Source organism: Castor canadensis, chromosome 2 (genome assembly GCF_047511655.1).
Source record: "Castor canadensis chromosome 2, mCasCan1.hap1v2, whole genome shotgun sequence".
NCBI lineage: Eukaryota > Metazoa > Chordata > Mammalia > Rodentia > Castoridae > Castor > Castor canadensis.
The window spans coordinates 127,109,189-127,124,197 of record NC_133387.1 but is presented as its reverse complement, the minus strand read 5'-3'; the positions used below and the strand labels follow the sequence as shown (position 1 = coordinate 127,124,197).

General features: G+C 40.7%; 1 protein-coding gene across 2 annotated transcripts in view; it reads left to right on the top strand.

Moving 5' to 3' along the window:
- The first annotated feature begins 2,407 nt into the window (after nucleotides 1-2,407).
- The window catches only part of Aqr (aquarius intron-binding spliceosomal factor), an 86,541-nt gene continuing 73,939 nt past the window's right edge, over nucleotides 2,408-15,009 (top strand). The window contains exons 1-4 of one of the 2 annotated variants that reach the window (XM_074065601.1): nucleotides 2,408-2,666; nucleotides 6,456-6,512; nucleotides 7,879-7,919; nucleotides 10,853-10,888. In XM_074065601.1, coding sequence (XP_073921702.1) covers nucleotides 2,592-2,666; nucleotides 6,456-6,512; nucleotides 7,879-7,919; nucleotides 10,853-10,888 — 209 coding nt within the window. In that variant the 5' untranslated portion in view covers nucleotides 2,408-2,591. The remainder of the gene's footprint in view (nucleotides 2,667-6,455; nucleotides 6,513-7,878; nucleotides 7,920-10,852; nucleotides 10,889-15,009) is intronic. The other variant, XM_074065600.1, reaches the window with a different exon arrangement.

Sequence of the window (15,009 nt, the reverse complement as noted above, 5' to 3'; positions counted from 1 at the left end):
CGAATGAAGAAAGAAAGAAATGTAGCAATTATTTATACCTTTTATCACATATTTGGAATATTTTAACAAAAAAAAGCACTTACACAAATACAGTACAGGAAGCACAGATTCCTGAAAGAAGCCTAAATTGTTTCAAAATAAACCCTAGGATGTCTTCACATAAGGTATTTATACATTTATGTTTATATAATGGTGTAAAATGACTGGGGTGTGGTCCTGGATAAAGGAGAAAAACGCTGGCCTGTGGTGTTGACCTTGGGGTGCTGGTGGCAGAGGTGGAAAAAAGAGGGGACCAGGAAGCCATTGGACCCTTTGTAGTCTAAGTCATCCTTTGGGCAGCAAACAGAGTCAGACAGTTGGGACAGTCTTTAGACAGGGTTGTGTCGGAATGAGGGGGTCTCATAAGCACCAAAGATAGAGAAAGTTGGGCAAAGCACCAGCAAGATAGAGACAGATTCCCTGGGAGGAAGGGGGAGGTCAGGAGTCAATAGCCAGCCCTAGACAGAGTGGTGGTTGACCTGGCTGATGGATAGTCAACCTGTGACTTCATAGATCCTTTCATTAACTCTCAGAGAATGAGTTTGCCTTCTGTTGTGTTGAAACAAAAGCCAGGAGACACGCATGCTCCAAACTTCCCTCCTCCTCACTCACAAATGCTTCTCATCTTTACCCCTTCTCTGTGTCTCCTCATCTTTTTCAGAATCATGTTCTTCCATCTTTCTTCCTTGCCCTCTTCCACAAACTTCACTTATTGTCCCTTTTTTCTGTTAACTGGTATTTCCACTCTACTGATTCTCTCTACCTAAAAAATTAAAACACTGTGTGTTAATGTTTAGTTATGAGCCTCAAAATGCTTTACTAGTAGGACTTTTATTGGCTTGCATAAATTGGAGTCCACTGGCTAGAAAAACTGTTGAATCATACATTTAAATCACTACTGCTTTCTTCCATCTACTCTGCCTCTCACGGTGACAGGCTATTTAGCTTTGTGGTTTTAGGATGCTTTGTAATCAGTGTCAGACTTCCTTTATGATGGGTAGAAAGGTGTAGGAAGTGGTTGAGAGATCCAGAAACTCTCACAGGAGCAAAGAACAACTTTTCTAGAATCACAGCAAACCTCACTCTATCATCTGCCATAACAGCTTCACCAGCACATTCCTGAAGTGACCACTGTCAGCAGAGATAGGATTGCCCAAGCTGGAGCTGGAACTCCACTTCCTGTTAAGCACATGGTATCCTGGGGATGATAGGGAAAACTGGCCAAATGTGAGGGTGTGTGAAATATGCAGTCAACATTGTCCCTGTGCCTAGCTTAAAGGTGGTAGTGAGATCAAGCGACTTTATTCTTGTTTTTCTGGCTGCTGTCGTTTTACTCTTTCATGGTCAGAACTGTTGAACATGTGTCTCCCACCTCCTTACTCTTAGCTCTTTCTTATCTGGTGCCTCTCACCTCCCTGTGAGCTGTCATCATGGCTGTTGGAGTGGTCCTCATTGGTTACAATGCCAGCATCTCCTCCTCTGCTTCACCCCTATCAGCTGGCAGTCTCAGTTTGACTGATCCTAGTTGCTGCTCAGCAATGAGTCATGATCTGTGCTATCAGAATATTCACACCTCCTTCACAATCATGACTTCAGGAACAGGTAACCCAGGTTTGACCAGATTGGTTAAGGGGTAAACACTGATGTGAGAACAGAGTGGAAATGTGTGCTTATTTCAGTGATTGAGGAAGGAGAGGTAATATACAAAAGCTCTCTCCACATTGGTACCATGAAGTATGCACATCTGGCCATGAAGTCAAAACAAGAGGGAATTAAGTGAGGGTCAAAGCCAAAAGAGTCACAGAGAAATGGAACTCATACCTAGCCAAGTGCCTGAAGCCTTCTTGTCACTAGATTTTTAAAAAATCTATTACACATACAGATTTTAATTTAATTTTAATTTTTTCTTTTTTTAAATAAAAAATATTCCAACCAACAATGGTCACCAATAGTCTCCTAATTCAAACTTATGCCATTTGAAATCTTGTCCTTTCATTTGTCAGTTTTGACAACTTTGCTCTTTGAAACTCTTCTGGAATTATGTCAAAACATCAATTTTGCAATCCAAATATGTGTAGTTTATCGTATGGCTATACCTCCATAAAGCTGATAAAGATAAAGTCTCGTTTTTTACACAACAGCTTTCTTTATGACTGAAAGAAACCCCAAGATCCCATTTGTCCCACCGCCCCTCTCACTAACCACAAGAACTCGCACACCACCACCTGCCTGTCCCTTCCTGTGACCCCAGTATCGCGCCCTGGGTGTTTTCTCTCGGCCTGCCATTAGGAGGCGCTCGCGCAGGAGGTCGAGCCCGCCATACACTTGCGGGACTTAATGCCTATAGTAACTTCCGGTCCCGTTCCGTTCCACTTCCGGTGGGACGCACGGATTGCGGTACTGGTTCCGGAGGTACCGTGAGCGCCCCATACATCCGGTCACTGGGTTTCTGCTCTCTGGACTAGGTTCCGCGGCTGCTGCTTGGAAGCGCGACTAGGTCGCCGCTGTTGGGGCAATTGTTTCATTTGCTCCGACTGCGGGAGAGTGCTGCGATGGCGGCCCCTGCGCAACCTAAGAAGATCGTGGCCCCCACGGTGTCCCAGATCAACGCGGAGTTCGTGACGCAGGTGCGCCGGGCCCGGCGGGTGCTGGGGGCGGGATGCTCGGTGCCTCGCGCGGGCCTAGTGGTCGCCGGGGGCAGAGGCCCCCGCCTGGGTCTGCGACCCGGAGGACCGAGAATGCTTGGCTGTGCCTCGACCATCAGAGGTGGGCCACCAGTGCCTGGGTGGTGGGCACGGGGATAGTAAGGAGACAAACACCTGCGCAAGCCCCGTACTCGCGGAGCGTGGTGAGCGCGCCGTGCACCGGCGCCGCCCTTGGCCCTGTCCCCGCGGTGTGTCACGGCCGAGCCCGGAGTCACCTGGGGTCCTGCCCGACCTCCAACTCCACTCCTACATTATTCTTGTGCTTTAAATCCGTCTGCTATCCTAAGCCTGTCATCTTGTGCGTCCCGTTTCCCTCTAGCCGGTTCTTGTTGCTGTCTCAGTGACCTCAAGCAGGTGCAAATATCGTATCACCTGCCTTCCATAAACTTTTTTTTGGGGGGGAGGCGGTATTGGAGAGTTTGAATTCAGGGCCTCCTGCTTACCAGGCAGGTGCTCTTCTGCTTGAGCCAGTACCCCAGCCCTTTTTCCTTTATTTATTTTTCCAATTGGGTCTCTCATTTATGCCCAGGACCAGCGTGGACTGCGATCCTTCTATTTATGCGTGCGCCACCACACTCGGCTGTTGGTTGAGATGGGAGTCTCACTGGCTTTTTGCGTGGGCTGGCCTTGAATCGAGCCTGGACTTAAAGTGTTTATAAACAGTTCTAATTGCCCTTAGGATAGTAACCACAATGACTAGAATATGTGACCTAGCTTGTGCTTATTTCTTCCTTTCTCTTTTTCTCTTCCTTTCTCACTTTACTCCCTAGCCATAGTGAGCTGCATCAGTTACTGGTATGCACCATGGTATTCACCTGGTTTTTTGACAGCTTCTCTCTGTTTGTAATGCTTACTTTAGTCTCATATTCCTCTGGTCTTGATATCCTTCTACACTCTTTACAGAGCCGTTTCCTGACATCAGAGCTAAATAACTTTAACTGCAGTGAAAGTTATTCGTTCGCTTTGAGAGGGGAGAGCCAGACAAATGAGCAGTATAGCTGCAGACATTGACAAGTGCTCTGCAGAAAATGAAATGATGGGACAGTGACTGGTGTGGGGCACATGAAAGGCAGTCAGGACAGTCCTCTCTAAGGTGACATTTGAGCTAATGCCTGAAGACAGAGAAGGAGCTGGTTTTAGATCAAGGGAACAGTCCAGGGAAAGCAAGTGCTGATGCTGGGGTGTTAGTGTGAGGAAGGATGAGGTGGCTGAGGCACAGGGAGTGAGGGAGAATGGTATAGGCTGAAGACAGAGCACTGTGTAGGAACCAGAGTTCAGATTTCATTCTAAGTACAGTGGCTTTTAATGGACATCTTGTACATAATGTTTTTGAAAGGTCCCTCTGGCTAAGGTTGAGACTGGATGGGAATAAGGGAGTGAGTGACATGGTTACAGGTTTGTTCTATTGAGAAGGCAGAGACAGCAGGACTAAGGTAGGGAAGGTGCAGGAAAGAGATGAATGAAGCATAGTTTGAATAGCCGGTGGATGGTCTGCACAGTTACTGAGATGAGGAAGAAGGTTCAGTCCTGTGGTGGCCACATAAAGTGTGAAACTGTTGAGAAGAAACTTGAATGTGTCAGGATGAAGCATATTGGCAAGCACATTGGATGAAGCATATCTGGGCTTAAATATAAATTCGGGGATTATCAAGCCACAGTGACAGCTACAACTGCAGGATGAGGGAGATGTCCCAGAGAACACTGTAAGTAATCACATGACATTTATGGCATTTGTGTTAGATTGTGAGAGCTGAGTCTATGGTCTAGGTCTGTTTTGTTCTTGCGATTTCCCAGCACTTGGCACTGTACAACATTCTTGAGGTGTGATCAGTAACTGCTCATTGAATGAATGGATGAGTGAGTCATGAACAAATGTGCCAGACACTGAGCTGGAGGAGAGGGGCTTTTGCAGCAAATGCTGAAGCCTGAGTTTGCCACGTGCTCTGTGAGCACTTCTAGGCTTCAGGGAAAGGTAGTCCTCATCTTTAAGGTCACAGTCTTTGGAAGGAAATTCCAGAATAGAGATGTGAGGGAAGCCTTGAGAAGAGAATTTTAAATGATTACCTTTGTCTAAGGGAGATTTTCCAACCTAGAAAATTCCTTTTGAGATGGACTTTGAGATGTAGACAGCAGAGTGGGGAAAGTCATTTTCTAGGTAGAGGGTACATCTCAGATCTTCTTTATTGTTTATATAGACAAATGAGATTGAGGAGTTAAATGTAAAAATTAAAGATCTGAACTTTGACATCACATTTAAAAGTTTTTGTTTTACCTGGTACTGGAGAGTAGGGGCAGGCAGGATGTACTTGAAGGTGATGGTATCTGAGAGATTCTAGATTAGAACCCTAGTTCTCCAAAAGGAGAAACCTAGAGAAAAGAGACCTGGTAGATGTCTAATAAGTGATTGCAGCTCTTTAGGCAACTTCAGAGGTGCAGGAAGTTGTTTAAGTCAGACTCAGACTGAGACAGAACTTAGATTTTTATCTGTAAGTTCCTGAATCCATCAAAACACATTAGACTCATTTTCCTATGAGTATGATTTAAGGACAGATGGCTGAGTTTATGGGATGCCCATAGGAGTGGAATGAGGAAATAAGGACATCACAGAATGATGGGTTTTTCCACTGGGTTGGAGAAAGTGTGATGTGGTTGCTGTAATGTTTGTAGACACTTTTTGAGAGTTCTCTAAGCACACTGTTAGATGCTGAGCTATTAAAGCAAAGAGGATGCAGGTGCCATATTTCAGACGTTCCAATTAGATGAGGAAGATAAATAAGCAGACAAATGATTGTAATACAGAAGATAGGACTAGATAGAAGTTATTTACAAAACAGAGAGAAGGAAACCGGGATTACCATCATCAAGTGGTGTTGAAGAAGCCTCACAGAAGCATAGCATTTCACATTTTACTTCATTTGTCTCTGTCCTTTATTGCATGCAGTTATCCCTCCATCTGTCTGTCAGACATTATCTGCGTGTCAGCAGTATGCCATAAGCCAGGGCCTCAAACTCCTACTCCTCCTGCCTCTGCCTCCTGAGTGCTGGGATTACAGGTGTACGCCTGGCTGAGTTTTCTATTGTTTAAGAGGTTGCAGTCTAGTTTGAAAAGCAATAAGAACCTTTTGTTTCTTGAATATTATATAATCCATCTAAATATCTGAAGAGATTATATATGTATTTACATTTCTAGATAAACCTAATCTGCTGAAATTTAACATAGCACTCTTATATTTTCTGTAACAGGTTTATAGATGACTTTTTCAGATTTATTTGTGTTTCTGGGTGTATGGTAATTTAAAGATTATTTTCCACATCAACATTCATGAAGATTTTGAATCTGACTTTTATATTTGCCCAATTATTGACTAACTGTGACTGTGGGTAGATCACCCAAGACCTGGATTTCCTTGTCACTGTGCCACAGGTGTTTGATCTAGTTGTTAACTGGACCATACTGTTTCCTGGGGGTTGTTGGAAAGGTCTGTTCTGGTTTTTGAAGCTGCAGGGCTGGTTTCAGTGCAGAGCGCTGCTGGCATTTAGTGGACTGGGGCCAAGACACCAACTAAAGGAAGTCTGTGGTGTTCCTTTAGAATTGCTGCACCCCTAGTACTAGCCCTACCTCGGTGGGAAGAGCTGACCACTCTGTGATCTCTGTCTTCCAGCTCTGCAGAGGCAAGTCTGACTTACTGTTGGTACGGTTTTGTTTTGCAGTTAGCCTGTAAATACTGGGCTCCTCACATTAAGAAAAAATCACCTTTTGATATAAAGGTAAGCATTTTGATTTGCACACAATTTTTTTTTTTTTTGGTAGCACTGGGGTTTTGAACTTAGGGCCTCAGTCTTGCTAGTGGGCACTATTACTACTTGAGCCACTCCACCAATCCTTTTTTGTGATGGGGTTTTTCAAGGGCTGGCTTTGAACTGAGATCCTCCTATCTCTGCTTCTGGAGTAGGTGGGATTACAGGTGTGCCACCGGCACCTGGCTTGCAATCTAGTTTTTGAATAGTTATGCTCTTTGTACCTAGTTTTTAAGGGTTACTTTTACAAAAGCTTTCCATAGCTTTTAAGTTAAAAACACAGTTTTAATTAGTAATTACTCATGTTAGGTAATTTGAAAAATAATTAAAGTTACACATAAGAAAATAAAAATCCTTAGCCAGTGATAACCTGTTACTGTTTTGTTTCCTTTAAGCTTTTCAAAAAATATATGTATGTATGTAATTTATTTAACCATTTTCCTCTTTATGGAATGTATATAATAAATGTCTTTAAATGTGAAGAAAATTTAATACAAGGTTTTTTTGGCAGTTCACTTAGGATGTCATCTACTGTTTCCTCTTTTAATGTTACATTGGTAAACTGAGACAGAAAATGGTGTCAGGAGGGAGCTGCTTAATCCAGAAGAGAAGATGATTAGGACCAGTAATACTCTATAAGGGAATGGACCTGGGGTTTAACTGAACCAATTTAGAATCAATGAAAGAAACAGCTCCTAAATGTGGGGCTTATTCTACGTATTGCAGACTGTCACCCAAGTAACGACATGTTGCAGGCTGGATTTTGTCTACCCTGGCTCTCATCTGGATAATAGGGTGTATGTAGCAAGTAGCATGTGTTTCTGTTATGTCTTCATACTTTTAAGTTATTGTCAGTCTGGTTTTTGAAAACTCATTGTTAAGATTCATAGACGGAGTCTGATAGCATGTATATACTTCAAGATTAAGTTTTAAAATGTGATTTTGTGCTGGCAGCACGGCTCAAATGACAGAGTGCCCAGAGTTCAAACCCCAGTATCACTAAGTAAATAAATGAAATGAGATGAAATAAAATGGGATCTTTGAAGTATTTTCTCCACATATAGTTGTTGTTAACACATTTTAATGAACATTTCAGGGGTCTTTTTATGTGGATAAATTTTGTTATTTGCCTTTTCTACTACTTTGCTTTTTGCTATTTCATGTTTTGAGAAGTACGTGATAATTAGAAAAAAATGTCGTGTTATTTTAATAGTAGCAATGTTTAGCAGCTTTCCTAAACCAATTTATTTTGTGTAGTCTCAATAATTAAAAACTACCAATTAGGGTCTGAAGAAGTTGTTTGAAATATTAAACGTTGTTATATTTTTGTCAATAGGTTATTGAAGATATATATGAGAAGGAGATTGTCAAGTCAAGGTAGGAATGAGTTTAATTTTCACACATTGGGATTACAGGTAGACCAGGTTGGATCTTGTCTCAGCTGCTGACTGTAATGGTAACTTTTGTATTGATCGTTGGGGAGATGGTGGCTAGAAAAACTTCATGCCATTGACTCACAAGTGGTTTCTGTACCTTCTCAGTTTTGGGTCTGATTAGAGGGATTAGATCACATATAGTTTGTTTGGCTTTTGAAGGAATGTGAGAGAGAGGAAACAGCGGTTTATTTCATTCCACTAACAGTAATTTCTTATCATTTCTGATAAATCTTCTAAAAACATTCTTTAAAATTATAAATGGAAAAGTAAAAGGTGTGTGTATAGTGAGAGAAAGGATTTTCTAGGATCCTTTTTGCTTCTATATTAAGGATATACCAATCTGAACAATCTTTAGTGGAGAGTAATTGTTTTTCTTTTAAATCCTTCCTCAGATAATTTCTGTAACAAAATATCTAAACACTGTCAGTGATTTTTTTTTAAGCCATAGAAACTTGGCTACATTGTTTTTAATTATTAGCTACATTATTTTTGTCATTTTAAACTGTGTTGGGACTCAAAGAGCTTCAGTATGGCACTTTCAATGTTCATTTTCTTATCTTGTACATAGTTTGATTACAAAGAATACATCTATAGCATACATTGGAGTACATTTAAATTTTAAAAAGTTTTAATGACCAGTATTTCAGACTAGCACCTAGCAAATGATTTTGCTGAGCTATGTGACATTTCAGTATTAGGGAATGCCTTATATAATATTTATTACCCTGTAGGCAGTTTGTACTTCTAAGGCATTCTCATAACATCCATTCCAGAAGGCATCCAGGAAGTAAGTTAATCAGTTCTTAATGTTCTTATGGTGTAAAAGAGATCACTTCTAATATTTCAAAATTAGATAATTCTTTTTGTTCTCTTTATTCATATATTCATATGTACATACATTATTTGGGTCATTTCTCTCACTGTCCCCTACCCCCTCCTTCTCCCTTCCACCCCCCAAAATTAGATAATTCTTGAAGGGCCTTTGCCCAGTCCCCTACTTACTATGTAGCATCTTAATACAGTTTGGTTTTGCTATTGTTGCCCTTCTAAGATTTGTCAAGCTTGTCTTAATGTATTTTTTTATCCAAGTTTGATTTAAAAGTCTTAAACATAATAATTGTTATTGGCTAAGTGCTTAGTACATACCAGCTTCTGTTCTAAGCACCGTGCATGTAGCAGCTCGTCCCCACAATAACCCTGGGACACTTTTATTGTCTGCATATTAAGGAAAGTGAGGTACAGAGAAGCCAGGCATTACATCCTCTTCCCTGGCTGTTAGCAGTGCGGTGTTCTCAAGCAGGACCCCATCCGTTGGCCTCTAGAAATCTCTTAACTTGCACACTTGACTGATTATGAACCCTAGTATGGTTCCATCCAAATGGGTTTTATCCAAAAAGAGTGACTTACAGAGCATTTTATTTTTGCCAGAGTGTTTATGTTTGTTTATATTTTAAATGTACAAACCCTTTTATTATAAAACATGATACTAAACGGGCACAACAGAAGCGTACAGCCTTGTAATAGTAACTCGTAACTACCACATAGGTAAAAACAAACAGAAAGCCCAGATCAGTGTCACTGTTGCAGAAACTGCTCTTGTTCCTTTGCTGTAACATTTTAATATGTAAGTGTGAAAATGAACACTTTACATTTGGGTTTTTTCTGACCTTTAAATAAATGGAATCACATAGAATGTACACTTTGGTGGCTGGCCCATCTTTTTAAATAGATGAAAGTCAGTAGTTAAGATCACAATGCTGGGGCCCTTGTCAGGTTCTCAACATAACTTTTTGGGTTTTTTTATTTTTTTGCTTTTGCAAGAGGCTGCACAGCTCCAGACCTTGTGTTTTCATATAATCATACCCCAAGAGAGGAAGCAGGTGCCAATGTGGCAGCCGAGGAATTCCCCTGGCTTTCTTACCAGATTTAGTCTTGCAGGTACTGATTCAGTTGTCCCACTGGGGAAGATTTAAGGTTTTGGCACCCTGCCAGGCCTAAATGTATGCTGTCAGTAAATGCAGGTAACTTACAAAAGTGTATAATTCTTCAAGTGCTTGCATTCCTGACTTTCCATACTTTGCAGCTCTTCTGATCTGAAGTTTAGCACCAAGATTAGGTTGTGTCTTCATGTGCACGCAGTTAGGCTGGAGTGCTAGAGTGTGGCTCAAGGTGGCATATCCACCTGTAGAAGCCAGTGCCTGCACGTTGCTCTTCTGTCTTTGTGCTGTTGCACAGTCAAAACCTTCATTTCATTCTCCCTGAGTTCTGTGACATTACTTGCTCAGTGAAACTATTTAAGAGGTCAGAAATCAGTAGAGTAGGATTTTGGCAGGATAGTGGTCTTCTGGGGTAGTCCAGATTTATAGTTCATACACATTCAATTTTGCAACCTGAAAACTATTAATCTAACAGCAGTGTTCTGGTCTGGCTACTTTATTTCCAGTATTACAAAATGGTAAAGCTGAATTCGTGGCCATTTGAACCTGCTTTTGGAGAGATACCTCGTGACTATACCATTGTTTATTCATATAAAACCAAGTACTTCTGTTTTAAAAAGACAGTGTAATAATGTGAAGAATCTGTTAATCCTTATGAAATACTCTGTAATAGTTTAGGTTCACTGTCAAGACTAAGTAAAAAGTGTGTGAAACGTCTGACTTCCACATTTGGGACAATAAATAGATGTGCCCATGAAGTGAAACCTGTTAGTCCTTAAGACTTTGATACAGATTGGTTTTTGGCAGCTGGGATCTGGTATTATAAAGTCTAATGTATGACTTAATTTTAAAACAAGATTCCAAAACATTGCATTAAGAACTCTGAGGTGTTAATATTTCGTATTTTAAAATGTTCTTTTTCTTTTTTGTTTCTAAGGTTTGCCATCAGAAAGATAATGCTGTTGGAATTTAGGTGAGCTAAAAAGCATTATTGTGGTAAAGTTAAAGATGACAGTGTGGTTTAAGTTTCAGCTACAGTTTTGATGTGTTTCTGCAAGTGATTAAGAATTCTGCAGGCTGTGGTGAGGCTCAGTTGCAGAGCAGGTAGGTGTGGCTTGTACCAGGCTCTGGATTTAGTCCTCAGCACCAAAGCAGCAGCAGCAACAAAAACACAAAGTCTAAATTTGTGAAGACTGATCTTTGCGTGCTAGGCCTATTTTGAATGTGTGTATGTGTCCTTTGTCTTCAGATGTGCCCCATTGTCAAGATGACTTGTAGTTTTCCTCATTTCTCACCAGTTGGGATAACATGTGGGGAGCAATTTCTGTTTTGCTTGGTTTCTCTGGTGATCTGTGGGAATAAATTAGGGTATATTCTATAGCCATATTTTCTTCCTTCCCCACTAAAGTCCTGCTACCAAAGCAGCGTTGTTTCACATAGCCACTGATAACCTAAGTATTTAATACAAAAGAGAGTGTTCAACTTTTAATTATGAAGGCGTATTAGGTCATGTTATGACCAGGTTTGGCTAGTGTGTTGAAAATGAAAGCCAGGGTTGTTGTCGGTGACAGTAATACTCGCTGTTTACTGATGCTTGCCTTGTATTAGGCATAGTGGAAAATGTTTTATGTACAGAGCAGCTATTGCAGCCCTGCAAAGTGAATATCATCCTCTCTGTTCACGGGAAAAAGCTGTGATTGGAGGTTAGGTTGTTTGTTATTACAGTGTAGTAAAGTGATGACAGAGCTGGGATGTTAAAACTCATGGTTTTTCCACTTTACTCTGTTCCCTTGAAATCTAGTCTGCATCAGAGCCCAGGGCCTCCCATTTTATTATTATCATTAGCATTAGTAGTGAGCCAGGGCCCACTACAGACTCAGCAAGCACTCTTACCACTTAGGCCATTCCACCAGCCCTTTTGTTTGTTTTGTCTTTGAGATAGGGTCTTACTAACTTTGCCTGTGTTAGCCTGGAACTTGGGATCCTCCTGTCTCCAACTTCTGAGTAGCTGGGATTACAGATGTGTGCCACCGTGTCTGATAGAGCCCTTGTATTAATAACTTATCCTCTGAACCTCGTAAGAATGGTATGACGTACATGGCCTTGTCATTCTCATAGAGGGAAATAGAAGGTTGTGGTTACGAATTAGCTAATGAGTTGAGTTCCCACTGTATCTTAAGAACTGTATTAGGATTGTGACAAGGTCTAATTTAAAACTTAGATAGTCTAGTAAAGTCTTCCTATTTTATAGAGAGAAAGTTGAAGCTAGAAAGTAGACCCACCTTTTGAGAAAACTTGGTTTTCCACAATACCTGAAATAATAATAATAAAAAGGTTTATTTTGGTTTCGGGTTTAGAGTGTTCAGTCCTTACCCGGTTGGCCTTGTTGCTTTGCACCTGTGACAGCCAGTACTTTGTGGTGGGAGCATGTGGCAATCAAGAGGCAAGTGAGACAGGAAGGAGCCAGGCTCTCTGTATTCCTTTTAAGTTCATACTCCCAGTGATCCAACTTCCTTCCACTAGGTGCCACCTCCTGAAGGTTCCACCACAATAGCCACATGGGCCTTTGGGGGACATTCAAGATATAAAGTGTAACAAAGGCAGGTAAAAGTTGGAAGGGTGCTGGTATACATGTAAGATTAATCAGACTTTGGGAGCCAAGAAACTAAGAGCATTGGGTGCCAGTGGTCACACCTATAATCCCAGCTACTCAGGAGGCAGAGATCAGGAGGATCGTGGTTTAAAGCCAGACTCAGACCCTATCTTGAACCAACCCATCTCAAAAGGCACAGGTAGTAGAGTGCCCACGTAGAAGGTGTGAGGCTGTGAGCTCGAACTCCAGTGCTGCCCAAAAAAAACTAGAAGCATTTCAGGAGTTACAGAAGAAAGCAACAAAACACTCTGGAGGCATTCATGACACTGAGAGATTTTTAATAGGAAGTGAATGTTATCTTTGGGAACTTTTATGTAATTTCCGTTTGAGAATGTAATTTTCTCTGTGCCACCCTCCAGACACAAGTATAAAGCTTGTAGTAGAAAAAAAAGTGAGATGGCTTGGAAAAGCTATCAGGGCACAGAAAGGTGAACTGAGAAGGACGCTTCTATGGAAGGTCATTGCAGGAAGTGTTACATATTATACAGATTGCATTTGCTGCAATGCCAAAATGCAGTTGAGAGATACTAAACACACCCATCAGTCTGAGAAAAGAGATGTAGTTGGAGTCAGTACCTTATCTATATTGGCCAAAAATGCGAGACCCTCTCCAAAAAGTAACTTAAAAAAAAAAAAAACAGGCTGGGGGTGTGGCTCATGTGGTAAGAGCATCTGTAAGGCCCTTTGTTAAAACCTCTGTACTGCGATAGATAGATAGACAGATAGATAGATAGATAGATAGATAGATAGATAGATAGATAGATAGATAGATATGAATTTACTCTGTAGTCAGATGGCACACAAAATAAGACACTATTATTAAAAATTGTGGCAAGCTAGTGATATCCCTGGAGCATTTAACAGAAGCAAATATGAAGATAACCTGGAAGAATACATATTCCTACATCACTGGAAAAAATCTACAAATTAACCCTGGTAAAGGAGAGTTCACACTTCCAAATTACAAAGCAAATTACACTAACTGAAGGTGAACAGGCAAGAACAGAATTAGAACTTGAGATACACTGTCACATTGTTATGTTTGAATTTGTTATGGGCATAAGAGGGATAGGGTTTGTGATCAAGAAACAAGACACTAAAATGGGCAGACTTGGGCAAAATGAAAATAAAATCATTGATACTTAAAAATGAAATGGGCAAAGGAAGTAGCAAGTTAAGTGTAGCTAAAGAGGAAATTAGTGAGTGATATGATAGATCTGAGGAATCTAACTAGAAAATAGTAAAGATTAAAATTAAGTAAGAGATACAGAGGCTACACTGACATGATAGTCTAGGAGAACTTTGAAGGGATTAGGGAATGGGAAAGTGCAGTTTGGAAGAGGTAATCTTCAGGGATTTTCTAGAAGTGATGAAACACACGAATCTCCTTTTTTAAAATTAGTGGCTTCATTATGATATTTCCACACATCATGCATGTACTTTGATCATATTTCCCCTCCATTGCTCTTATCCCTCTCCCTAAAGTCTTTAAATTCCAGAAACAGTAGAAACATAAACAGAGCCACAGCAGGACAACAAAGATAGAACGGAGGTCCTAAAATCTGCTAGGCCAGCAAGACCTGTTACACAAGGAGGACAAAGGACAAACAGGTTGCAGCTTTTTCACTTTTAGCAGTAGAGAAGGTAGTGGGATGAGACACTCCATTATTCTGCATAGAAACATAATACCATCTCCCAGGATTCTACATTAACAGGGCATTGCAGATAGAAATTCCACAGGGCCCTTGTGAGAAAGGAATAAAATGAAGCTTCACTCATTTGTCTTTTTTTCTTTTCAATTTTGTAATTTTTGTTCATTTATCAAATAGCAAACTCCTTAGTCTCCCATTTGGAATCTTTTGACTATTATTTTGTATAAAATTTTATCTAGCTCCCTAGGTTGTTGCAAATTAACCAAGAAGGATTTCTAAAGGTAGCCCTTTGGGAATGCCAGTGAGCATAAACTCTGAAGTGTAAGAAGCAGCAGGAAACCATAGTATTGTTAACAAGGACAAGTGTGCTGGAGTTGTGTGGGTGGTGCTGTAAGGCACCAGCAAATCCCGCCTTTCCCCGCTAGTGGCTGGCAGCCCAACACAGTAATTGATGTGTTTAATTACTTTGAGTGCTGAGAAGTGGCTCAGTTACAAGTTGCAAATGGAAATATTTAAATTTAAGAATATTTCCACAAGTCTTATAAGAATTTTGGTATCCTGAGGGGAAATGCCAGTTACCTTGAGAACTGACTTAGGTTGAATGCCTTCTAAATTAAATATTCCAAAATCTCCTTTTGATTAAGTCTGACAATTTCTGAAAGTCGTTTTTTCCTGATCTGAGTTGGTGTTAATACATTTATTTGTGAAAGTGCTCATTATGTCATTTTGTTTTAGAGCTGATATTGATCAGGTATTTTTGTCTTTTGCTTCTTGAGAGTCCTAGATAAG